Source organism: Centrocercus urophasianus, unplaced genomic scaffold (genome assembly GCF_019232065.1).
Source record: "Centrocercus urophasianus isolate 14NV4802_14NV808 unplaced genomic scaffold, USGS_Curo_1.0 seq_1, whole genome shotgun sequence".
NCBI lineage: Eukaryota > Metazoa > Chordata > Aves > Galliformes > Phasianidae > Centrocercus > Centrocercus urophasianus.
Genome location: NW_024884141.1, coordinates 1,573,826 through 1,600,963, shown reverse-complemented (window position 1 = coordinate 1,600,963; position 27,138 = coordinate 1,573,826). Strand labels below are relative to the sequence as shown.

At 46.2% G+C, this 27,138-nt stretch overlaps 1 protein-coding gene across 5 annotated transcripts in view; it reads right to left on the bottom strand.

Moving 5' to 3' along the window:
* RAB30 (RAB30, member RAS oncogene family) overlaps nt 1-27,138 on the bottom strand; it is a 47,069-nt gene that overhangs the window by 1,606 nt on the left and 18,325 nt on the right. The window contains exons 2-6 of one of the 5 annotated variants that reach the window (XR_006167390.1): nt 14,678-14,778; nt 13,087-13,170; nt 9,582-9,765; nt 2,765-6,865; nt 930-2,268 (exon numbers count right to left, since the gene is read on the bottom strand). Coding sequence is in view for 1 of the 5 variants with exons in the window: in XM_042810617.1 (XP_042666551.1) it covers nt 6,615-6,865; nt 9,582-9,765; nt 13,087-13,170; nt 14,678-14,770 (612 nt within the window). In the remaining 4 variants the exon portion in view is untranslated. Of the gene's footprint in view, nt 1-929; nt 6,866-9,581; nt 9,766-13,086; nt 13,171-14,677; nt 14,779-27,138 lie in introns of those variants that run through there. The other 4 variants (XR_006167404.1, XR_006167398.1, XR_006167414.1 and 1 more) reach the window with 4 other exon arrangements.

The following is a 27,138-nucleotide window of genomic DNA, read 5'->3' as shown; positions in this document are numbered from 1 at the left end:
TCACAGCTCCATGCCGTTCCCTGTCGCTGTCACACAGAGCAGAGCTCAGCGCTGCCCTCTGCTCCCTGTGAGGAGCTGCAGCCGCCATCAGGCCTCCCCTCAGCCTGCTCTGCTCTGAGCGCACCGCAGACCTCAGCTGCTCCTCATATACCTTACCCTCAGACCCTTCCCCATCACCATAGCCCTTTGTGGATGTTTAATGTCCTTATGTTGTGACGCAGTGCTGGTGAGGCCACACAGCACAGAGGGGACAGTCACAAACATTAGGAAACAGCCAAGAAAGCAAGCAAGCAGAAGTGAAGCAGGCCGGGCTCCAGGAGATGCTCTGCAGAACAACACTGCGGTGCGCTCACACACACATCCTCGGGAACGTTCCCCCAGGATGAGTGGTGGAAAAAGCAGTGGCATGGATGGCACCTGCTGCCTCTGCCTGGGACTCAGTTATTTAATTATAGCACTAATCAGAGCTAAAATTATCTTCTGAACTTGCTGGAAAAGGAGAATGGCTTCAAAGGACACGATCACATCCAGGAAGTGCTAATAGCTTGATATTAATGTGAAAACAACCCGAGTACAGCACAGCCAGCTCTTGTTTATCCACGGCCAGGAGAGCTGAGCTTTTAACCCTTGCTGTACTCCTACACCCAGAACAATCCATTACTGACATTTCACTGAAGCACAGAATAGTTTGAGTTGGAAGAGACCCTTGAAAGCCATCTAGTCCAACTCCTCTGCAACAAACAGGGACACCCACAGCTTGATCTGGGTGCTGATTTCCAGCTAAATTTCCAGCATAATTTGGTCACTGTCATCTCATTTTCAGCTATATCTGTGTTATCTTCCCCCAGTTAACCTCCTCCATACTTGGAAGGGCATGATAAAATCTGGATCCATGACTCCCAGTTTGGAGGAAAAAATTCAGCACTCTTAACTCTGCATACTTTTTACTCCTGGTTTAAGTTACAGCTCATTCACAAGAGGGGAAAGGGTGCGATCGCATCCCTGGGTGATGACAGCCGGCCATCCATCTCAGCCAGATATAGCATGCCTGGCAGCAGGAGGCTTTGGGTCCTATCAGCTTGTGAGCGAGGTAAGTCAGAGCAAGGCAGCAGGCCCTGCTGTCTGTTTTCCCAGCCAAGATAAATCCTAAAAGGAGGCAGATGGGAGATCTGTAACCTTTATGGGACATTCAGCTACAATTCAAGTGGGTGACTGCATTTCAAAGACTGGTTCCCTTTGGGCTGCTTTCCTTAGGATGCTCTGGTCACTTGTGGGAAGCCAAGCGAGTGGCTCCCCACTGCTCACTGCCATCAGGAAACAGCTCTGTCCTTCAAAATGTCAATCCTTTCTTTGTGAACAGCAACTAGAACAATTACTACTCACATCAACAAGAGGACATATTTGGTACAAGAGAGGATGGCTTCAGAGCCAAATTCTGACATTTTTCACTAGCCTTTCACTTTGACAGTGTTAGAAGAAGGGGGAATGGTATTAAACCAAAAAAGGAACATTTAGATTAGATGGCAGGGAGAAATTCTTTACTCACAGGGCAGTGAGGCCCTGGCATAGGCTGCCCAGAGAAGCTGTGGGTGCCCCATCCCTGGAGGTGCCCAAGAACAGCTTGGAGGGTAGGTGGCAACATGCCCACAGCCCAGAGTTGGAATTGGATGTGTCCCTTCCAACCTAAGCCATTCTGTAACACCAGAAATGAGTATTTTCTTTGGCTCCAATGTGTTTTCAGGCGAGCCCTTACCAATACCAATATTTATGAGTTTCCACGTGTGCTCACCAGCAATACAAACTCTTTTACACTCAAAAAGGTCTTCCAGTTGATAGACATTGGGGGAGCACTGGGTACAAAGGTATTGGGTTCTTGGATACTGAAAGCAATAAGGCAGAAGAATCTCAGGTAAGTCAAACTCAAAGCATCCCTTATTAAAATCCAGAGCAATCAAAATCTAAGTCACAACTGTGTTGTTGAAGAGGACCGAACTGAGGAAATCCCAAGAGGAAGACCATCTCTTCACCTCACATTTTGCACAGCTCTTTCCCAGCATGCCCCACATCCAGGAGAGGTTTTCTCTATGTCAGCATCTCCTGTCCTGTCAGGCCACGATGGCACCCCCAAAACACTGTGCATCCCATATGTTTGAAGAGCCTATTTTAATAGCTAGAGAATTTCACCTGTTTCCCAAGTGAAGTCAGTCTCCAACTACAGAAATTACATCAGCTCAACGTCTCAGCATGACTTACAGACAGTTCTTCATGCTGGAAAGACAAGACAAGTGGAAAAGCAGCTGAACAAACAGCAGTCCCTTGGGATAAGGAACAATGCAAAACCCAGTGGGTTTGACTATAACTAATTGCAGCCCTTGCCAGCAAAAGCTGGGGAAAGCATGTCGTCCCACTTGTGTACACCCCCAATGCTTCTGCATCACTAATTTCGACTTTCCCTCTTTTCAAATCACTGTCTGCTGTGTCAACCTCTGCCTGTGGCTATTATTACCGATGCTGAAGGAATTCAATAGCCATTAGCCACTAAATGTAGACTAGCAGGAGCCCACTGTTACTGATACAGCTATTTCCAAAAAGACAAACAGCACCAGCAGGCTTGCAGATTGTAAGAGCTGTTTCACGCATTCTACAGCAAAGAACAAAGCATCTTGTCTGACAACTCGTTACATGTGGTTTTCATTAAGTAATGATCACAAAGCCATTTAGCATTCAGCACAAACAATATCCCACTGCAGCTCAAGCGACTTACCTGTGCATCAAAGTGAGATGTGAGGTAGGAAGAGGCACCCAGTAATTTCATTTCTTCCACCAAAACACTTTTTCTGAAGGGCAGATAGGACATTGGTTGTTTTTTTCCCAGCACTCTCTCTCTTGTGGGGAACTTGAATAAGAACAGAGGAGAATCATGGCTTCTCCCAGCACATTACAGTAAATGCCTAAAGGAAAATACTGATGGAAGTACCTCACAAAGAGTGAGCAGAAGCACAGAATACTCAGTGGTTTACCCAACATCATCCTGATGGAATCAACAGCTGAATGGGATAACAGAACTTAGACCATCTAGCTTTCAGGAGATGCTTTTAGAAATCTCTCCAAACAGGTTTGCTAAAGAGCAAACAAAAACCTATTGACCATTCAACACTGGCTTCTGATTGAAGCTATTCAATGTGCTAAAACATTTAAAGAAAAGGTTTAATTGGGGGACTACTATAAATACCCATTTTTCACCCAGAACTAAGAAGATTACACCAGGAGTGTGAGAGTACCACCCTAAAAAAGCATCAAAACCTAGCAGCTATGCCAAAAGCAAAGCCATGCTCTCATGACAGTGGAGAACATTTCCAGTCAAATTTGGCCCATCACATCAATTCTGGGTTTTGGGCACTCAAACCAGGAGCATCACAAAGCTTTCACTGTCAGCTCTCTCCAAAGCCCAGTCATCCAGCTAGGTGCTGGTCAGAGTCGGAGAGATGATTGTCAGACAACTGGGATTTGTATTCTTAGATCTCCTTTAATTTTTCCACTCTCTCATCAATCTGCTACAATATATGTTGTTACTAGCAGTTGAAAAAGCTCCTCTTCTGATTGCAGAGCCTTCAGCGGAGGACCAGATTTGAAGATAAGTCCTCAGTGCTAGGTGGAAAGATGGGTTTTATGTCCCAGAGGGATATTAGAAGGTAGAGAAAAATTACTGCTGCAGAGATGCTGCGGCAATAAAACATCGCCTCTTGAACCGGTACTGTGTTTGTTAACTGCAGAAAAAAGAAACATGTTTCAAGCTACAGCTTTGGCTTATTGCCTTGTAAAATCAAACATACCACCCTTGCTTCCTTTCAATTTCTTAACAGTCTAGACAGAATTAACTTTGAAAGGAATCACTTCAGATTTGTCCCTGGAGAAGTCAGACGCAACACTGGCCCGACCACAGCTCTACACATCTCTGCAAGAGCACACTGCTGTCTGGAGCCGGAGGTCTTGCACAAAGATTTGCTAGCAATAAGAACCAATGCTTGGAGTTAGGTAGCTAGCCTCCAAAATAGCCACCTACAAGTTAGGAAAAGACTGGAAAAGAGACTCTGCCTTCTGGAAACCTCCAAGAGAATTCTCAAGAAAATAACGTTAGCAGCTTCTGCTATGTGATTCATTCAGTCATGATGATGTGTTAAAGTACAACTTCCAGAATGATGCAAGGAACATTTGAAAATGCACTGATACTGATATTCAACAAGATTTACCTGCCCAGCATTGACGGTTTTGGGAGCCAGGCTGAGGAACCCACCAGTATTTCAGTGGGTAGCATCCTTCCTCCTCAATTCACTTGACCAAAGAGCCCTGCCCTTCTTCTCAATTATATGCTATCAAGCCCAACATCTGGGGAGTAAAAGCTTTTAGAAATTAAATGTAATATTGATTTTTAACTCGAGTGTTACCTTACCTGTAATACCCTGGGTCTTGCTATAAACAGAAGCAGCTGTTTGTGTTGGGTGGTCTGAACAAGCTCAAATCAGGCTGTGTTTGGCAAGCTGGGGAACGCTCAAGAAAGACAATGCTCTTGTAAGCTGTACCACACAACTCAGAAGAGCAGCAGCCATGAAGTCCCACAACTTTCTAAATCCTCTGGAGGACATCATGAGCAGAGACCAAAAGGACCGGTGCAGGCCAGCGCATCGGTCATATTTCCCCAACATCTAATGACTGCAGCAGCACTTTGCAAAGTCTTACCTCAATAACAAGCAAGTTTGTACCACAATTTCTACTTCTTCATCTTTAGCACTAATCACAAAAGAAGAAAGTGACGTAAAATTAGCAAGAAAATATTTTAAATGGCCATATACAACTATCCCCTCTCTCTCAAATACATATATCACCATTACTGATCAAAGGCACACCATGATACAACCCAAAGAAATCCTTTCGGGAAAATGTGAAAAAAGCATTTTAAAATGCTACTTCTCTTTTTTTATTATTATTATTTTTAAGAGAAACTTACTGGCAGCTTTTACGTCAATACAAAAGCTCTGTTATAGCCTTCAGTAAATGCCAAATGAGATTAAAGTGATTAACTTTAAATTACAGCATGTCACAGCCATGTAATTGTCCAGAGAGATATACCTGGATCAGCTAAACTGAACTCGAAGTTCTAAAAATCATCTTCCACGTGCACATTCATTATATTCCAATTTTGCTCTAAAGTCAGTGTGTAAATTTGCATCATTCGCATATGGCACTCGAGGTGTAATACAGATTCCATAATGCTTCCACTCAGGGGCTTTGCAGATAGAAACTGCCTAAATAGTTACACATACGCTGGAGTCTGAAATTAAGAGCACTAAACATCAAGTAAATTAAACAACTCTACAGCCCTGCATGTGGAAGCTACGCTAGCAGAGAGGTCAAGAAGATGCCTTCCAGAGCTTCTCAGAGAACAGTTCCATCATGTGGTCGCCAGATGGGTCAGACACAGGACGATGCCACATGTAACCTGCTGCTATTTCCATTTAGCACTTAAAAAAAAAGAAAATCTCTACAAAAACTGTACGCCTGCCTTTCCAGCAGGAACTTTATCTACAAGCTTTATTTTTAATGCAGACATATTGCAGGCTGCCACTTGAACTGTGCTCTCTTTGAACCCTTCTGCACAATCAGCACACACAAAACATTTTGGTCATGTGTGGTGCCCTTCTTCTGCTCCACCAGAAACATCTCCCAAGGCATTTTTCACTTTTGGACATTACTAATTAGAGGAGGGACATTTTCTTAGTTACGTGTTTATTATACTTCCAGGAAGTCTTTTCATCCTGCAGTGGGTATCAAAGAAGCACAGATGTTTCTTGCTATGTTCAGGCCTAGAAAAAGAGGTAATGAGATTTTAATGAACAGTGCTTATTAGTGTTCTTTTCTTAATCAGTCTAGGTTACACATTCAGAGGACAGCAATGTAGTAAAACTACATTTGGTCTATGGAATATTTGCTGAACTGCTAGCACCAAAGGGAGCAACTGAGCTGTATCCATGCCTTCTCAAACTGCTGTTTGGAAATGTTGAGATACATAACTTTTTTTTTTCAATTATTCCATGTTCATGAAAGTGCGTGTAGATGAGAGACATATCACTATTTCAAACACCTTCCTCCACAAAGACGCTATATACACATCCCAAGAATTCACTCCGCTGGCAGCCCGGATGATTGCCAGCGTAGTCCTGGGTCAGTGCTCATTGTTGGTTTTTCTCTTCTTTTAAAAAGGAACAAACACATTGTTCTGTAAGAGATTTTGACCTCTTCCAAATCTTCCCCAAGAGAGGTTGCTCTAATCTCCCCCAGAAGGAAACGCAATAGCTCATTTTCTGCATCACATGAAGCTCTTGTGCAACTCTCCTTTCTCCTAACCCACTCCACAGACTGCAAGAAAAATTAAATGTGAACCACGTTATATTCTGCTACGTTGCCATGCAGCTGGAGCTGTCAGCCTGCCATGCTTCTAGGTCTGCGACCTGACTGCGAGGAAGTCAGATGGGTCAAGGCAGAATTCCCTCTGAGGAGACAAATCCTAGCGAAAAATCTTCAGGTCCACGGCGGATGGGGAATCGCATGCCAGCTCTTCAATTAAAATTACAGCAAGTCAAATAGCTGATGCTTTTCCCCTCTCCTGGTAAGGGGGATGAGACATTGTTCACCAGGGTGTTCTGCCGTGCCTCTCTGATCAGCCGGCAGGCTAAGTCCAGGAAGAGTTTTTCCACATTATCCGATTCTTTTGCTGAGGTTTCCAGATAGTACATGTCCTGTGCCTCGGAGAATTCCGCTGCTCTCTGCTGGGAGACTTCCCTCTTATCAGCTAAATCAATCTTATTACCTGCATTGGTGAAAGATTGTAGAGAGGAAATTAATTTGACTTTCAAAACAAAATAAACAAAAGTTTGGGGTAAGGAAAAGTTTGGTACTGTACCTATTTCCTTTTGGTATCTAACAGGGGTCTGTAAGAAAGAATGGGACAGGCTCTGTAGCAGCGTCTGTTGTGACAGGAGAAGGGGAAATGGTTTCAAACCTAAAGAGGGGAGATTTATACTGGATATAAGAAAAAAGTTTTTACAATAAGAGTGGTGAGGCACCGGCACAGGTTACCCTGAGAGGTGGTGGATGCCCCATCTGAGGAGGCACTCAAGGTCAGGCTGGATGGGGCTCTGAGCACTGATGGAGCTGTGGTGTCCCTGCTCATTGCAGGCCAGTTGGACTAGATGGACCTCTAAGGGCCCCTTCCAACTCAAACAATTCAATAATTCCATATGCATGGACAGTGCTTTTGATGTGAAACTCAGTGCTCTCCCTTTCAAATAATTGGTTCCCCAACTCAGGGTCTGGGTTCATTCAATATCAGCTCACCTAATGGAACATGCTCTGTGAACATCCAAGTCAGTCAGCTTTAATTTAGCACCAGTGCATTTGTTTGCTGCTATCAACTGACATTAAAGGACTTCCGTTTTAATATCTACTGAAAATTCCCCTGTTCTGGCTCTGAGGAGCACTTAAACTGTCAATTACAGCATGTGAGACAGTAAGTGTGATATTCCTCATGTCATTACAAGCTTTAAGGGAGTCTGGTGCAGAAAGTGCTCTCCTACTTTAATTAAATATACCTGTGAGCAGTCTGGCTTGGAACATGGATGGGCTTGAGGGGCTCCCGGAGCAAGGCAGGGCAAGGAACCAGCCCCTTCCTCTAGAGCTCATTTTATCAAGGGATTGATTAACATCTCCAACAAAGATCTGATATGATTATAGCTTGTTACTGACCACTTCACTTCAAACACAATCCTTGGGCCATAAATTAATCTTATGAGGAAGATAACGAAACACAGGATAGTGGAGAGCCGTGTCCAGTTATTCCGCAGGTTCAGGAGGAAACTTCTCCCAGCCTTGTCCTGGAGCTGGTGTGAGAACCCATGGACAAGGCTGCACTTCCACTGGCGAGCCACCTCCCATTGCTCTCCTTCCATCTAACACCCCTCTTCTTTTCTGACCAAAGAAGTCTTGGACCCACTCTATACACTGAAGTTACCAGTTCTAAACAAATTATCACTCAAAGCAGTTAATGGGTGTTACCATCTTCAAAGTGGGTGCTATGGCACTCATCATTTATATTTCATACAGCAGATACAGATAATTAACTTAATGTTCCCTAAAAATTAATGCATACATTTGCTAGTCATTAATTATTTCTGTTCCATTTGTACATGAGCCATACTCTTCTTATATAGTGTAATGAGTTTCTTGCATGGAAGCTCCTTAAATCCCAAGGCTCACTTGCAATACTATCAGGGCATGTAAAATTCAAAAGACCTTTAAAGACATATTGAACATATTTTATAATGCTCTAGATTTTTCTTGTAAGCAGCAAACAACTAAAGAAATAATGGCATTGCAGTATGAAACTTTCTGGCTTTACCCAGGTTACGTTTCCATTTCTCTGTATATATTCTTGGGCCTTTAAAAGTCAAGTCCTGGACTATCAGGTATATAAAAGCAGAGCATGGAGAAGCATGGGTAACCCTTCACCTTGCTTGTAGCAGACAGATGGCCTGAGGTCTGTTTCAGCTTGAGCTGAAGCTGCTATAGATTAACATGACATTCAGTATTTATTTTTAGGTTCCCTAAAATCCACGCAAAAATACCCACTTTTTCATCTCTGCTTCATCCATGAATGCTAAGATTGCTATTGCATCCTGAGCTAGTTTCCACATTTGAGCCAAGACTCTGCTGTCCACAGCTGTGGGGAGTATCAGCCTGCACACATCCCCAGCTTGAGCAGATCCTCAATTACACAGAGGGATCTGGCCTGGGAGCCGCAAGGGATAATTTCCCATTCTTAGCTCTGCAGAGCTACACAACCAATGCTTCAGTGCTTTATGGGACCAATCCATGGGAATTATCCACCTCTGCATGAAGTAGCATTAGGCTTGAGACAGGACATCCAGAGAAGGGCAACAAAGATGGTGAAGGATCTGGAGCACAAATCTTACTGGGAGTGGCTGAGGGAACTGAGACTGTTCAGTTTGGAGAAGAGGAGGCTCAGGGGAGACCTGAAAGGAGGCTGTGACAAGGTAGCAGTTGGCCTCTTGTCCCAGTAACAATGACAGGACAAGAAGGAATGGCCTTAAGTTGCCCCAGGGGAAGTTCTGATAGGACATTAGGAAAAGTTTCTTCTCAGAAAGTGATAACTCATTGGCACAGGCTGCCCAGGGAGCTGGCTGAGACATCTAGAGTTGTTCAAGAGCCATGGAGATGTGGCACTGGGGGACATGGTTAGTGGGCATGGTGGGGATGGCTTGACAGCTGAACTAGACGATCTTAGAGGTCTTTTCCAACCTTAACGATTCTATGCTTTGGCAAACAGCTGTAGAGTCCTGAACAACTCCATCAGCACCTTGGGGTCATCTGCAGGAGGAATGACCCAAACAAACCCACAGCTCTGCAGGGCAGCAAGACCTGCCGCATCGCTTCAAGCATCAAGCAGACGCCACTTGTTTGTCACCAAGCACCCCAGGCGGCAGCTCGCCCCCCTTCAGGCCACTCACCCACTAGCACAGTGATGACCTTGTTGCTGGCGTACTGCTCGATCTCGCGCAGCCACTCAGGCAGGCAGCGGAAGGACTCCTCGCAGGTGATGTCGTAGGTGAGTATCAAGGCGTTGGCGCTGCGGTAGTAGCTCTGTGTTATGGAGCGGAACCGCTCTTGTCCTGCCGTGTCCCAGATCTGCAGCTTTTGGCACAACGAGAAGGAGAGGAGAAAAAAACATCATTTAAAGATGCTTTTTGGTTGCGGTTTTTTGTTTTTTTTTTTTTGTTAGCAGTGCTGTTTTGACCTAAACGCCTTCAGGGTACAGCCACTGCTGAGAAAGTGCTTTGCTCTTCTCCCCTTTGGCTTCCCATCCCCCAGCCCTTTTTTTTTGTTTCCATTTCTGCCTTTGCAGATTGAAATGCAAGGCACAAAGTCAGCTGGTATTGCTGCTGACTCCCCCCACAGCGCTCACAGGGCTTTCATGGGGACAGAGCTGCTGGCCTATGCGATGCGGGCAGAAAGTCTCCTCCTGCTCTGCGGTCCGACCCCCAGCAGGGTCTGTCCCAACAGACACAGGAAAGCCTCTCCTCGAGCTTTGAGAGTCAGTGATTTAACCCGAGATGATGTACTGGAGGGTGGAAACCACCAGCTCGGATTTGCAGGCTCATCTAGGGAATCCAACACATTTCCTTCAGAGGTCCCACCCCATTGCTGGCTGTCTCCCTTCCCATCGTGATCAGTGTGATCCCTCACTACAGCTCAGAGGTCATGAGTTGAACCGCTGCTTGGCAAGCCCTCCAGGCCCTGAAAAACAACATTCATTTCCCTGTATGAATCGAACTTGGACCATTTTCATAACTTGACCCTCTGACAGCTTTTGGTTTGTCACCAAAACCACAACTTTTCAAAAAGGCAGCAAAGATAAGCATTCAAAATGAACATATATCTGCATAAAAGCACATTGCTCTGCTTCAGTTTCTACTTTTTAAGCACCCCTCTTCGGAATTAAATATGCGGAAGGCTGATTTCCAGACAGAACCCTGTGTAGTTTGGGAAGAAAAAGTTAAAAGTAGTTGAGATTTTTTCCACATATTCAGCAGCCCACAACAGAAGAAGCCTTATTCTAGCCCAGTTCCAAAGTCAAACTATGTCAGTTACTCATCACAAATACATTAGCTTGAAACAAGAGCCCTCATTAGCAGCTTTCAGATGTGGGGTATGATTTTGAAAAAGTACATTTTTGCAGAGAAAGGAATTTGTTGCTGGCTTGCAGCTCCTGGCAGCCTTGTGCTTAATCTCTAGGCATAGCCAACGAGTTCCCTTCAAAACAAACCAGCCTCCTAATTCCACAGATGGAAGAAGTACTGACAACTTTGTTGCAGTTCTTGTCCAGTTAATTCCCAGAAAAAATACCTACAGATTGGCCTAGTGGTTACACTTAGTAGATAAATGCTTTGCACTCATTGTGAATGTCTGTGAGCAGATAAAGGCTTGACCACACTGCTTTAAGGTAAGACTGGAAATCAAAAGTGGCAGATGGTTTGTTGTTGGCCAGGGCTGACTCCACCTGCAGAAGTTACCTGGATGTTCATCTCCTGAGAGGCAGCTGATGCTTCCCTCTGCCCCAGCATTTTCCATGTACATTGAGCCTTCTGCACATGGGGAAGTGTGTAGGATCACAGGTGCATGCAGCAGAGCCTTGTGTTTGTAGTGGTGAGGATGTTTATTGATGACTGGCACTGCAATTACTATCACAGCCGTGTAGCCCCTCAGAGCACACGCTGCACGTGTATTTAGTTCTGTCAGAAATGATCAGATAGATGAAAAATCCCTAAACTGAGTGTTGTCCTGGGGTATCTACCAGCGACCCTTAGCAGCCTTCCACATGAAATGTCCTGCATATGACTCAAGCTAGCAAGTCCCTCTCCACTGACTTTACAATGTAATTTTAAAAGCTAAAGAGTATTTTTCCAAGAAATTTATTCGTAAGTCTGAAAACCTTCTTGGTGCATGGCTGTGGATCTCAGTGGCTTTGCAGGAGACGCTGCCTGGCACAGAGGCACTCATGGCTTGGGCACAGCTCTATGAGCTCACAGAAGTGCCTCACTGCACTGAGGTGTCACTTTTTCCACTCCATGCTGTGAGTCATCCCTGCTTTTCTCACTCATTATATGTTGATTCTTACTAGCACTGCTTACTCAGAAAACCTCATCTACAAGTTCACCTCCCTGCCTGCACTAATGCAAGAGGCAAACAGGAATCCTTCTGCCTTTCGGCAAGACTCAACGTTGGTGACTTCCACTAACTTCAGTCATTCAAAACCTGGACCTCAGACAGAAGCAAAGCTGCTGGGGCTCCATCTGCACCGGCAGGACACACAGATGGCAGCAGAGAGGCAACTAGGAAGGGAACTGCCTGCAGCAGATGGGAAAGCCTTCCTCCAAAACTGCCTTTCTTCCTCCATTGACCAGGAGGGTCTCAAGACAGCTGGATTATGGCAGGTAGGTAAGGTACAAATGAACTCAATTTCATTTCTTGCAACCGACTCTAGAGAGCCTGCTTAAGCAGGGGTTGGACTAGATGATATCCTCCACCTGCTCAGGCTGGAAGGTCTCTTGGTCAAGGACCATCACTTGCCATAAGTCTGTACAGCTACTCAAGCAGCAAAGTGCCTTTAAAACTGACTTCCACTTCCATGACTTTCTACTTAAAAAAAAAACAACAAACACCAAAACTCTGCACTAAAACACAGGTGGAAAAATTTGCAGGACTGAAAATTTGCCTAAGTGCACTGTTTCCATCCCACCACTCCCACAAGCCTAAAGATAGGTCTCGATCTCACATCCAGCCACTGTCACACTGCTGCCACTCTCCCACGCGCTCACCATTAGATAAGCTGAAGGCAGCAAGGGAAAAAAAATTGTGTTCTTCAGCTCAATACTCATGGACAGGTATTTAACACAGGAAAAATAATTCCAGGAGCAGCTCAGGGACTCCGGCCACCTTGTGATTCTGTGATTCTGTGACACAGGAGTTTCATACTCTTTTCACAGGTCTTGAACACCACAATAGCTCTGGTGAAATCTCATATGACTTAAGAAGCACCAGTCAGCATCGTTGGGTATTGGAACTGAACCACAGCTCCCAGTAAAGAATTAGCTTGGACCCCAGTGTGTTTTCACCCATCTCCTTGCCAAATGATACCCTGGCTAGTTTCTGAAGGTAGCAGAGGACAAGGTGATGATTTGGTTGCAAACACCCCACTTTGGAGAGTAAAAAAGCTCACTTCAACCTGTTGAGCAAAGCACCAGTACTGCGATCTCATCACTCCTCTTAGGTCTGTAACTCAACAAAGTGGGAGACAAGCTTTGCAAGATCTCCCCTTTCCATGTTCTTCCTTACAGCAGGTTCACTGTTAAGATCCTGAGATCCGCTGTTAAGATCCAGCAGGAGGGCTGAAGCAAGAAAGCCAAACTATCGTGCCACCATATGAGTTTATAATGAAAACCATCATGTTCCTACCTTTACTTTTTCACCATTTATCTCCACAGTTTTAATCATAAAGTCAACCCCAATCGTGGCTCCTTGGCCTGGTGGGAAAAGCCCCTGAAAGAAAAGTTTTGTTAACAAGTTCTGCAGCAAGGCAAGACTCCCTCTGGGTGTCCCCATCCCTGCTTCTCCCTTGCCCGGCTCCCCAGACACTCATTTCTATCATTTACACAGAACACCCTTGAAGGAGCTGCACTGAAAGGTGTGACTGCTTTCTCTGCTGCTCCAGGTAGTGGGGACTAGGTCTGGAGAACTCTGCATGCTGACCCATCCCCACTCCACCCACTGGATGAAGCCACACAATTTACTGCCACCTCTTATGGGAAGTTAAACAAAAAGTGACATTTCCCCAGCTTTGAATTTTGGGTGGTCCTGTGTCAAGCCAGGAGTTGCAGTCCCTTGTGGGCCCCTTTCAACTTGGGGTATTCTATTGCTCTATAACACACAAAGGGAAAAGGAGAGGAGAAAATACCTTCTGCCTCTTCTGAATGCACAGAAGCAAGGGAAGGGCTCTCTGATCCAATTTTTCATTGCCTTGAAAGAAATGGGAACCTGAAGAGAAGTGCCCAGGGCACCCTCAGCAGCTCCCGAGCAGCTGGATGCTGCTCCCAGAGCACAGCCTGCAGCTGGAAGTTCAGCTTCCAGAAGGGAGGAGTACAGCCAACCAAACAGAACTTAGCAGAGCTTTTTGATTTCTGGTGTCCCAGCCTGCAAAGCTGTGTTGGTTTTGGGGCACAGCCATCCCCTACAGCAGCAGCAACACTGCCAAGGTGCAAGGAATAGCAGCAGCAGATTTTGCAGTTAACCCTTCTGATCTGAGCAGCTTCGCTGCCATCAGCTAGTACAGGCAATCAGAGAGCATGCTTAACATTATTAGTTTTAAAAAAAATTTTTAAAAAAGCAAACATTACTTGCATTTTATAGCACATCATGCAAACTCTGAGCCCAAATTACAGATGCCTGGTTCCTTTCTTGCTATTCCATCACAAAAAAAGCAAAGGCAGTTCTGAAAGCCTTGCATTTGACTCACTGTCAGCAACCAGGCAGATATTGTCTCACCAGCCTCCACTGTTACTAAAAGGTCTTTGAGAGCTGCTATGTGTAAAGCCACAAATACAGGGAGCACAGATTTTTGCCACAAGGTCTCATTTTGCTGCCAGCACCTTTTCACACTGCTTCAATTCATTCAGTGTCCCCATTAACTCTTCAGGTGTAACCCCTAAAGGGGATTTGATGTTAACAGAAGACCTTGGGCTCATAGCCCAGGAACCAAATTAATTAATCTCCTACTGATGAACAATTCTAGGGACAGTTCTGTGCAGCAGCAGCTTGGCCTACCCTAGAGGGATGAGAATGAGAAAGTCCATAGAGAGAGCACCAGAAGGTCCTTACAGCTAGAGCCCCAGCAGGACCACATATAGCACCAAGTACTGATGCAGTGCTCGTGCTGGTACCTCGCTATGGGTTACACCAGGCCACGAGCACGGACAACAAACTCCCCCCCATGGAGATGCAGTGCTGGTGGGGACATCCACTCTCCCACCCAACAGGTGCCCAACCTTACCTGGGTGAAGCGTCGCACCAAGCAGGTCTTCCCCACACCGGCGTTGCCAATTAAAACAATTTTGAAGAGGAAATCATAATCTTCCATACTCATTTACGCAGCTGCAAGAGAGGGAGAGTGAGAAGCGTGAAGCAAAGCAGTGGCTGAAGTGGTGTCCTCACATTGGCTGTGCAGCTCTGCTGCGGGACAGCTCTGAGTTTTGACTCCTTCCCGCCAGGGAAATGCTCCTCCTTTCCCCCTGGACTTTATTCCTCCAACTATCACAACAAAGGTCTTCCCAGCACATGGTCTCTCCAGACTCCTCAGATAAGGGACACAAGCCTGTCCTATGGTGGTGGCACCGCATAGGCAGAGTCCACACAGCTCCAGCAACGTCACCAACTGCATGGCTTCAGCCTGCTTCTGGCTTTCCTGCCATCCTGTGAGTCATCAGAGCTGCCTTCAGCCTAGGGCACGTGGAGCTGGGATGGGGGGGGGGCACTGGGAAATTGGATAAAAATAAAGCCAAAGCAAAACTTTGTGAGAATAGCTTGGCATAAATGTCAAATGGGAAGAGAAGGTAGAAGAGGTGAAGGGGAACATAGCACGCCCACAAGAATCCCTGTGCAACACCTTGCCAGGATGCTCACACTAGCATTTTGGCAATGCCACAGGACAAGTGTGGGGCTGCCTACATGGGGAAGATCTACAGGGCTTCCTTTGGTTGCTTAGAGTATGGAAAGGACCAAGCACAGATGTAGAGCTTGCTGCAGCCAAGCAAGCGATGCCAGACCCACAGCCCCTCTCCAGTTCACCCAAGGGTGCTGCTGGTGCCACAGCCAGAAAAGAGGGTTTTCAAGAAAATGCAGGTATTGCAGATGGTGGCAAAAACCTGTCTTCAAGACTGCTAACCCCCTTCCTCAGCAATAATGGCATAGAAGACTTTGGTAAGGAGACAGATCCACAGCTGTCAGTTGGGTATCTGAGTATCTGAGCGTGGTACCCAACCTACTGGTACACAGAGGTTATGGATGTGGAGATGGAACCAAAGATGAGAAGCACAGGGGATGGAGGGTGGTGAGAAGAAAAAAAAAGTAGTATTAGAGAATTGTTGTCCTCTGTCAAGCCCCATATGGCTTACAAGGTTGAGTCAGCCTGACACAGCACGGCAAAACAGCCCTCTGTGTATCACCTGATGGACCCAAAGGCTGGCAAGGTGAGAGACCAATTCATCTGCACGTGGTTAATGAGACCCTTGGCTTCTTCAGGAGCCTAAAAAAAGGCTATCCACACCAATTAGTGACTAATGATCTGCATCACGCCGGCTGACAGTCAGGAGGGGCAGCTGAGTCACTGCACAGCCACGTCACCACTGCGCTGGAGTGCAGGCACACAGCTGGAGCAGCCCTGAGGATGCTCGGACCTCACCTTGCTCCAACACCCAGCCGTGGGACCTCAGAAAGCAGGCTTCCAAATGTGCTTGTTTGTTTCCTGGGGCTGTTATCTCACATAAGAGTTTCGTGCTTCCATGCATGGCTTTCCCTGGGTAATGCAGTGTTAAGAATGTGTTGATGCTCCTCTTATAATCAAGGCTAAATGCTAATGTATGGCTCCCAGCTTTCAGACCAGCCAGCACAAAGAAAAATGTGATCATCTACTAAAAGCTATTTCAAGACTACTGAGACTTACTCAGCACTGGATAATTATCCCTGGGATTCTTCAAATCCCAGAGGGCATTGCTACCCTGGAGCAATTTCATTTATATTACTTGTACCCCAAACAACCCAACATTCAAATTTATCTTCTCAGGAACCTTAAAAATAAACTTCCTCTGCAGATCTTTGAGCTCAGAAAGTCTAAGTGGCTCAGACATACCCTCGAGTTACGTCTGATCCCCTTCGTTAGGCTCCAAGACTAATCATATGTGATAATGACCCCTGAACTGGAGCTGGAAGAGAAGCCAGGGACTTACAACAAACAGTGTGACAAAGAGATTAAATGCCAGAACTAAAGAGGGAGCAGTGGACATCGGAGAACTGGGGGGGTAAGAAAGAAAGCAAAGGACAAATAAGAAATTCAGAGGGCAGTTGGGGTTGACCATCGCTGCCCTATGCCCCCCATCTACAAGAACTGCTGCTCCTACGTGCACACACTGAGCTATCACGCTGTCAGCACTGAACATGAAAACACTGCAGCAGTTTCCCTTACGAAATCCCCTTCTTTGCAACCAGAGCCTTTGGGCCGAGTGACCTTTCCTGCTGACTCAGTCGCTCCCTGTCCCCAAGGAAGGTGTGCCTCAACCTCTGCCCTCTCTCCACTCTTGGCAATACATCGCACATTACCTTTTTTCTGTTTTTGTTTTTTAAAGCATAGAATTCTTTTTCTTTCTTTTTTCCCCTATTTTGTTGTTGTTGTTCTTTTCTGCAGGCACAGGGCTAAGCCTTGTACCACTGTTGTACTTCAGGGCACTGGGACTGCAGCTGAAGAGCAGGGGTGGCGTGTTCACCCACACCTCAACCAGCCTTCCTCACCCAGTGCATCTCTTCAGACCACCACTGTGGTTACAAACCGAGCCAGAGACATGCCCTGCTGTGGCATGAGGCAGGAGGAGAGCTCAAGGCTGGCACACTGTTACAGGGGGGTGCAAGTGTTTGGGTTGGGTGATCACCAGCAGAGGTGGCCCTGCAGTGGCACCACAGCTCACACATCATATCCCTCAGTGCCACATCTACCTTCTTCTTGAAAACCTCTGGGCACAGAGACTCCAGCACCTCACTGAGCAGCCTGTGCCAGTGCCTCACCACGCTGAGAATGAACTTTTCATGATATCCAACCTCAACAGCCAAGAAGAGGACATGTAGAAGCTGTGGGCTGCCTACCTCACGCAGGGAGAACCAGTGTGATCCAATAGTCCTTACCCTTCACCCAGGGTCACAGTTACAGAAACCTTTCTGTAATCATGTCAGCAGGACCTGGCCCTCTGCTTTACCCTGCCATGGGCTTTTCACTGCCTCTAAGTGTGAAACTGCAAAGCTGATGGAGGAGATACACTCCTATCTGCTTCTGTTCATAAGGCAAGGAGTCTCTCTGCAGCAAATACACGCTTTAGGGAATACTGTTTGCACACATTTTAGATTATTCCTCAGTGTGATGCCCTCTCCCTGAATTTGCTTTGTTCATCTATTATTTTTCCTGACTCTCTTCCATTTACTCCACAGCGTTCATCACTGCCCTCTTTACCATCTGAACTAATCATCAATTTTTCACTCATTACCTTGGATGGGCACAGAGGGCTGCTCCCCATCTCTGACCGGCTTTGAACATAGAATCACAGAGGCTGGAAAAGACCCCCAAGGTCATCCAGTCCAACAATCCACCTATCACCAATATTTCCCCACTAAACCACGTCCCTTGCAACATCTGAACATTCACTGATCACCTCCAGAGACGGTGATTCCAGCACCCCTCTGGGCAGCCCATTCCAGCATCTCACCGCTCTTTCAGAGAAGAATTTTTTCCTAACATCCAACCTGAATCTCCCCTGGCACAACTTCAGACCATGCCAAGCTTAATCTCTCTGAGTATCAAATAAGTGGCAAAAACCATCCGGAAGGTATTAGTGGCTTTGAAGTGATTGGTTTCTCCTTCACATGGAGGCAACTTCTAGCCTGCATGTCCCTCGCTACCTTATACGCTAGCAAGTCTTTGTAGTCCCTGCCCAAAACACGCAAGTATGAATAAGGTTTTTAGATGATGAAACATCTGGTGCTTTTCACTTGACTCCTTTGCTTGAGGATAACTCTTCATTTCTAAGCCTGACAAGGGCAGACTCTACGGTGATGGTTTTGCCCGAGTTGTTTTGGCCCATGAGAAGCGTAAGACTTCAAAGGAACAAGACTAACTCAGCTGACCTTAGCGTGTGCCAACCTCTGCACACCAGATCACCAGATAATGCGTCCTCAGAGAACATGAGCAACCCTCATCCAAAGTAAAAAATCTCTTCTGTCTAAAAGACATAAGAGCTTCAACGCCTTTGTTTTAGAAGAACAAAACAGAAATAATCTTCTTGTTTCTACATTCCTGCAGTATCTCGGTCCCTCCTGAGTTGCAGAGGCTTTTGAGCCCATCATGCTCACCACTGGTGGATTATCAATTCCCGCAGCCTCAGGAGGGATCAGAAGGCTTCATGGGCAAGTTCTGCTTACCAGCCACGGTCAGAGACCACTGGCCCTGAATCAGAGCAGGCTTAGTGCCATGCGTGGTCATTCATGACTATCTGCAGCCAGCCCAATCCACACTGCAGAGGCTTCTCCACGTTTATGAATAAAAACTGAAACTGAGGCACCAAAGGAAGCCAGGAACCCCAATAATATGAATTCCAGTCCTATCTACTCTTCAACCCCACAGTATGCATTTACTACCTATTTCAGTTAGATGCAGAGGAGGATCTGCAGCCCCTTCCTCTGCTATAGCTACCCAGTAGGGCAGGGTGTATTTGCATGTATTTATACAACTCAAAGAACAAAGATTTTCTGCTCTTACTCATCCGACAGCCATAAACAAATTTACCTAAATTACTGAAGTTCAAGCAGCAGCTATTATGTATACAGAAATCACATGGAACACACGCTCCACACGAGCAAGGAAATTCACAGCTAAGGCCAAGATTTCAAGCAGAAAATTATCCCTTGCGGGCCAGAAAATTGCAGGGGACTCATCTCTGGACATGCTGCTGCATTACATAAGGCAGGATAAAATATTTCCATTTCCAGAGCACCTGCCAGCTCAAGCAGGTTCCTGTGCCTGCCAAGGACGAGCCCGGCTCACGTCCCTCCAAGAAGCAGAAGCCTGAATCTCCTCCTGCGCCCTTGCCCACCTTCCTTGCTCCCTCTCTCCACAAGGCTGAACTTTCTTTCTATCCAAACAGAAAGTATTAAGAGAGATTTCATTCCCATTAAAGCTGAGATTAGCTGTGTCACAGCCCTGCTCTGCGCTGGTGGCAGCAAAGCCACTTCCAGGTGGGATCCACACACTCATTTAGGTGGACTCTTCAAAAAGATTAGTCTCTCATGTGCAGGGAGACGGTTCAGAGTGCAGAAATTATATAGCCTGGTGATCTCCCAGTCAAAACACAGGTGTATGTACTCCATGCACAAGTTAGCTACTACATCCAGCATCCAAGGCATGTTAGGCTTGCCGTGTACTTGCCACCATTGACAAATTCGGACTCTATAAGTCCATCTGATGCTCCAGGAGGCATTTAAGCTGCCACACACATCACAGCGATGTGCAGGGCTGCCCTGCACACTGCAGCCCCACCAGCACTGCATAAAAGGTTTCCAACTGGAAAAAGTAGTGTATTGTGAAAACCTCAACCCTACCCAAGATTTTTATTTGGAGAGATTTCTGTTCCTCATGCCTTTGCTCAGGGTATTTCTTCTTATAGAAACCAAGTGAAATAAGTGGCAGGTACAAACTCTTACAGAGATATTTCTGTAATTAATAAAAATGCTAAAGCTGAGGGGTTTTGCATCAGTGACTGCACAGAGCACACAGCTCTCCCCCTTTCCTCTACTGCCATGAGGGAAAACTTGCAGCTCACCAAGCTATTTCAATTAGGTCACACATTCTTTGGCCTCAAGAAGTCTATGTAACACCCCTACCAGTGACTCGTGCCTGACCAGGTAAATCCAGTACCAATATAATTTCATAGAAGAGCCTGGAGCAGGAGCTCTGCTTCACTGGGCAGTTGCTTAGGAAAGCAAGATGCTCAGAGGTGATGCCTACGCTCGCAATACCAGAAGGCCCAGCTTTGGCACAGCCTACAGGCAGATACCAGCTTTACCCACTTCCACAGACAGCAAACTGTAGACTGCCCTCTCCATCCGCCCTTTCCTCTTAATGCTGTAGGTTGCAAGTCTCACATTTAGGAGCAATTTTTGGATTTTCATGCACTCTTGTTGTTCTGTAACGACAAAAAAGTCTTTGTGTAGATGACACCCAGCGCAGTGCCTTCTATTTGAGATTGCCCTGACCCAAGCACAACACCTTCTACTTGGCCTTGCTGAACCTCACTAGGTTCACGAGTCCATTTCTCAAGCCTATGGAGGTCCCTGCAGATGGCATCCCTTCCTTCTGTTATATCAACTGCACTGCTCACCTAGGCATCATCAGCAAACTTCTGGGAGCATTCAATCCCAGCACCTATGTCACTAATAAAAATGTTTAAGAGTATTAGACCCAATATGGACCCATGGAGCACCAGATTTCAATATGGAGTGGTGGGGACCACCATTCATCCCTGGCCTCCACTTGGACATAGAGCCATTGATAACAACCCTCTGGCATTGACAACAACCATCCAAACAAGTCCTTATCCACTGAACAGTCCACCCTTCAAATCCATCTCTCTCCAATTTGGAGACAAGGATGTGGTGCCCATCATCGCAAGGCCTTGCAGAAGTCCAGGTAGATGACATCAGTTCCCTCCGTCCACCAATGCCATCACTCAATCGTAGAAGGCCACCAGATTGGTCAGGCACAATATGCCCTTGGTGAAGCCATGCTGGCTGTCTCAGATGCCCTGCTCATCCCTCTCATGCCTTAACATCTTCTGGGGTGCTTTGCTGGCACCAGCATCAAAAGCAGGATTAACATACCTCACTAAGCAATTTCTGTTCAATCGTTGAAGGATGGGCAGTGTTTGGGTTAGACACATCACTGAGGGCCTCAGTTTCACCAAAGGGTCTTCAGGAGAGATCAGACAAAACTTTCCTGTGGTCCAGATTCCCCACTTAAATTTCTCTTCTTCTGGAAAGTTAATTTCTCATTTAATTTTTTTCTATCACCTTCACTTGGAAGCACTTTTAACGCCCTTTGGCACTGGGAATGGCCACAGAAATGCAAGATCCCACACACAAATAAGTTATTTTCCATCAAATATAATTGAGGACCAAGCTGTTAATCAGTGATGATGCTCCAGGTTGTAGATGCCCCATCCCTGGAGGCATTCAAGGCCAGGCTGGCTGTGGCTCTGGGCAGCCTGGTCTGGTGGTTGGCAACCTTACACCTAGCAGGGGGCTGGAATTGGATGAGCACTGTGGTCCTTTTCAACCCAGGGCATTCTGTGATTTTATGACTCTATGAACTAATGTAATTTATGCATTACTTAGGAAAAATCACACACATACCACTTGAAAAATTAAATTAAGAAAAAAAAAATTCTTTAGGACTGAAAAAAATGCTGATATGCAAATCAGTCACTCCAAAGACCAAGTTGCAAACTGCACCACAACGCATTTTTGCATGGAAGAGGTTAAAGCATCAGCCAGCAAAGCAGACAGGCTGACTTCCAAAGTGGAAAAATTGCACTGCCAAAAATCCAGCCAAAAATGCTGTTTTATCCACTCAAAAACAGCAGCCTTTTCCCAAATGCAGAAAAAAAAAGAAAAAAAAAAAAAAAAGAAAAAAAGAAAGAACCACAGCCAAGAATTCACTGGATTGTGCTTTGCATGGAAAAGCCAGGAAAGCTCTGTGTGTTCAGCTTTCTGCAGCAGGGAACAAAGCTGTCCTTTAGAGAGCTGCATTTTGGGCAGCTGCGACTCCACCACAGGTGAAGCAAAGGGAGAAGCAGCAACAGCAGCTATGGTACCCCACATGTGCAGCTCCCACATGTGCAGCTCCCACGGGAAACAGTCTGTGGTGTGCTAATGCCAAAGGAGGAATGATTCCAATTTGATGCAGAAGAAAGGTCTGTGGGTATGCAAAGAACATCCCCAGGTGCATTCATTCGTGGGGTTGGCATGGGTTTGAATGGTGTCACAGTCATTTGTGGATATATCTTGGCACTGGGTGACAGCTCTGATAAAACATGTGCTGGATTAGACTGTTTGACACCAGTATTTTTGATAAGAGAAAAGCTATCGTAAGGAAAGCTTTGGATATTTACCAGAACATCATGACTGAAATGAGGTTACACACGCAAAAGCGGCGTGTTTATCGTTAACCAATGACACGAGTGCCACAACTGTACTGTGAAATACGATGCTTTCCTGCTCAACCTGCTGTAGGGGACCTGCTTTCAGCAGGGGTTGGCCTCTACGATCTCCAGAGGTCCCTTCCAATTCCTATGATTCTGTGGCACTAGATAGTTTGGGTTACAAAAGCACGTCCAAGAAAACTTTTTTGAGTTTTAAAGACCATGACATATCTTATTGCTGTGTATCACTGGGTTTTGTTTGTGGTAGAGACTGTAGCATGATTATTTTTTTTAATTGCCAGTCCTTGGGCAACCTCTCCCAGCTGTCACGATCCCCCATGTTGAGGAGCAGGCTGATGGCTATCTGGCACATGGATGTTCACTTCAGGGTGACAACAGGACCTTGATCTTTGTGGAGGATGAGCTCCACCAACCTCTATCAAGGAGATGAAACAACAATTCAGCAGCACTCTGAAGGCAAGATGTGGCATCACTAAAAAGCTTTGGTAACAAAAGCAGAAATTTGGGCTCGTGGTAGATGAATGGAAGGGTTCCAGACCCCCGTTAAGATGGCAGAGACAATGCAATAGCATCAGTTCCCAGAAGCAATTCATAACCCTCAGACATTTCCACCCAGGAAGCATATTTTACCTGTAGAATCGCATATGTTCTTGCACACATAAACCTCTGCTTTGTAACAAAACCACGCTGCCAGCACAAGCATTTTCTCCTCAAAAATGCTCTCATTTGACAGGAAACCTTCAGCTGAGCTGATAAGGAATACACAGGCAGCTGCACTTCTGCAAAGAAAGCCTCCAGAATATTTCTAACCACAAGAATCTGCCAGAGCAGCAGATGTTTCATGAAAACAAGTTGTTCAGAAGGGGGAAGAAAGGGGAAAAAAACAGAGCTGGGCGTAGCTTCATGACTGGTTTAAGCCAATCTAAGCCCCGCTGCCTCTGAGGGAAGGCAGCTATTCCCAAGCTCTGCCAGCTGAGACCCAATCCAGATGGGAAGGAGTGTGCGGATGGGAGAGCAGAATGAGGTTTGACTCAGCTTGGCTGCAGGCGACTTCATGGCCCCAAATGGCAGTGGGAGCCTGGGGACAAAGGACAGGCAGCAGCTCCTGAAGGCAGGAGAAGACCTTTAGGATCACCAGGTGCAAACACCAACCTGACTTACCAAGTCCCACCACTAAACCAACCCCTTAGGCCCCATCCACATGTCTCTTAAATACCACCAGTGTTGGGACTGCAGCCCATTCCAAAGCTCAACCAAAGCAATGGTTACGAATTACTGTGTCTATTCATCGTTTCAGGTTTTGGTGCAATGCTCCAATTTTACCTGCAGAAATAGAGTGGTTTTGTTTTCAGAGGAGCAGCTCATGGCTGAAATGAGGAAATAAAACAGGAGTGATGCTACAAAACCATTCCAACCCTGCAGTTGCTGGCCATGCGTGCACCTCCCAGAATCTCATTTCCATAGAAAAGTATTTTCATCATCACTAATATCTCCATAATGGCCATTTCTCAGAATGATGGCTCCCAAACAAGGTTTCTATGGGAATGCCATAAATCTCTTCAAGACATAAGGAATGGACTTGATAATCTTGAAAGTCTTTTCCAGCCCAGATGATGATTTTATATCCATTCTCTGGCCAAATCTTAGCAAACATGTGGCCAGCTCTCAGTTCCACTTAGACTTTCAGATGGTGACAGTACTTTTCACATATCCAAACCCACTGCTAAAGCACAGTTATCCATCCATGGTGGCTGGCTGCAATTCAAGAGTCTGCATGGGTTAAAACTGACACCAAAACAAATCCTCAGAAGTGACAAAACACCAGCTCTTGGTGTAAGCTTTCTGCTTCAGATCTCCCACCTCTGCAAAGACATTATTCAAACAGCTTTTGGGTACGCTGTCTGAATAACATCCCCAGCACCGGCACCATTCCCAAGGGGCAGCATTCCAGAGGAAGGATCCTCAGATTTATTATTTAGAGCTGGAGCAGCAAGTGGTGCCTTGAGGAGAAAAGCAGGCAGAAGCCCACAGCGCCAAGCTTCTCGTGTGCACCCTTAGAAGTACAGCACCCGTCACAACAGTCTGATAGATCACATCTTCACCTCTGCTCACCTCTGCTTCCTTGCTCAGCTTCTCCCTGTCTCCAGCCACCCAGGTAATAAATTATTGCAGAGATCTGCTGATAGAGTTTTGCATTTGCAGAGAACAAGGTGGCACAACTGCAGCTTCTGCAGCACTAATACTCACCCTCTGGATGCTGTCAGCATGTGACAGCCCTATGACAGAGCCCATAATCTTCCAAAGCACAGCACATGCATTCCCTTTGCTCAATGGTTTATTTCTATCACACGTTAGAAATCACCCTTTCCTGATCCTGATCTCCTGGCAGCAACCCACTGAAGTTTTGACCTCCGTGGGGCTGATGTCAGGAAGCAGAAAAATCATTTCTTTCTGCACTTACAGCAAATGGCAGGCAGCCCTCCACAGCAGCCTGGGAAGTGCCCAGTGACAGAGCTCACACCAACACACTGCCACAGCCACAGAGATGCTGGGTGGCACATCAGCTCTGTGTGTGTGACCATTTATCTCTATTCCTTAGCAACAGAGCAGCCCCAGGGGATGTTTTTAGTGCGCTGTGTTGCTGGGTTTTTTTGATGTTTAGTCTCTACTTGGCACCCTGGGGAAATTCCTGAGCAGAAGATAGCAATTTTTGAAAGAGGATAAATGCTGGCACACAATGATCCTTATGGGTGCCTTTCCAGCTTGGGACATTCTATAATTCTATGAGTCATGGCAGTATCAATATCCCCAGCTTCCTCTGGCTTCCAAGCAAACACGCAATAAATTGCTGCCTAATCTACATGAGAAAAACAAATACCACCTGATGTTTCCCAACTCAGTCAGCAACGTGGCTTTAAGAAAAAAAATTAATCATAGGAAGGATAAAGAAATCACATAGCTCTGCAGTTCCATTGGTTGTCATGGCAAAGAAAATCCCCAACTCTCTGACTTATGTGTTTTGTAGGAAAGGAAACAACAAAAATGCCTTTTTTTCATGGCTAGAAGGGAATGTTTTCCTACTAACTGCTCATGAACCCATGCACTCAGCAAACCCTGCACTGCCAGCAATGCGTACATCTTATCAGAGCAGAATTTCTGAGGTCGGTGCTCCTTTGGCTGAACTTCAGCAGCAGGACCCCAAGAGCTGGCTCCTTCCTGCTGCTGCTCTCCATCACCCCTTTCACCACCACGGCTTCTTCTACCTGTTTTATTTGCAGCCCTTCCCCTCCTGTAAGCCTTCCTCTGCACTCTGCTCCAGCCCTTTGTCTGGGAGGAACAGCAGGACTCTTAGAGATCATGTTTGCTGTAAGCTGCTGGAAGTGATGCTCCTCCATGGGCCAGGCTCCTTCCTGCCACATTTCCCACCCCCATCTGCTGGGACTTGAGAAGTTGCACAATGCACATGTGGCTCACTGGAAAGCAGCTTAATGAAAACACAAAAACACAAGCTCCCCAAAAAGGGACTGGGTACAGAACTGCAGTGTCACACTCAAAGTCACTGCATATGCAAGAGCCACAGGTGAGCGAAGTGATAGCATCAGTGGGCATCACCTCAAAGCTCTGCTGTGAGGGGTGCAAATCAGCTAGAGGCAACAGGGTATGACAAAGACAACTGGTATCATAGAATCACAGATTGGGTTGAATTGGAAGAGACTTCAGAGACCATCCAGTTCCAACCCTCTGCCACAGGCAGAGTTGCCAAACTCTAAATCAGGCACTGCATCAGGTTGTCCAGGGCCCCATCCAACCTAGCCCTGTATAACTAGATTGGATCCTTTATCTTTTGTATATGGGACAGGAGATTCCTCATCTTCCTCCTCTGCAGGGACAAGCTGTGCTCATAGGGCAGCAACTCAGTACACACCAAAAGGAGGTGTGCAGCCACGATGGGATTTTCACAACTTTTCATCTTAGAAACATGGAATTGCAACACAAAATCTTCATACATTAACCATGACCCACCGCACTGAGGTTGCCAGAGCTGTTGGAATTCCAGCCACAACCCACAACAGGAGGCTTGGCTCCTCTGCCCAGAAAATAAGCCAAAAGCACAGAGAACAGAGGACTCTCAGAGCAGGGTACCCCTGGAGTACTGCAGCATCCTTGCTCTGAGATGACTGCTGTCCTCCGGCTTTTTAGAGTCCAGAGAATTTCTGAATTACTCCATGAGTAGGTGGGTGCTGGGAGTGATGGTGAGGAAGAAAGCAGGGGCCTTCTCAGAATGAGTGGTGAGGCATTGGCACAGGCTGCCCAGGAAGGTGGTGGAGTCATTGTCCCTGGAGGTGTTAAAGAGATGTGGAGACGTGGCACTAAGGGGCAGGGTCAGTGGGCATGGTGGGGATGGGCTGACGGTTGGACTGCATGATCTCAGTGCTCTTTCCAGCCTTAATGGTTCTGTGATTGCAAGCAAGAAGAATTCTCT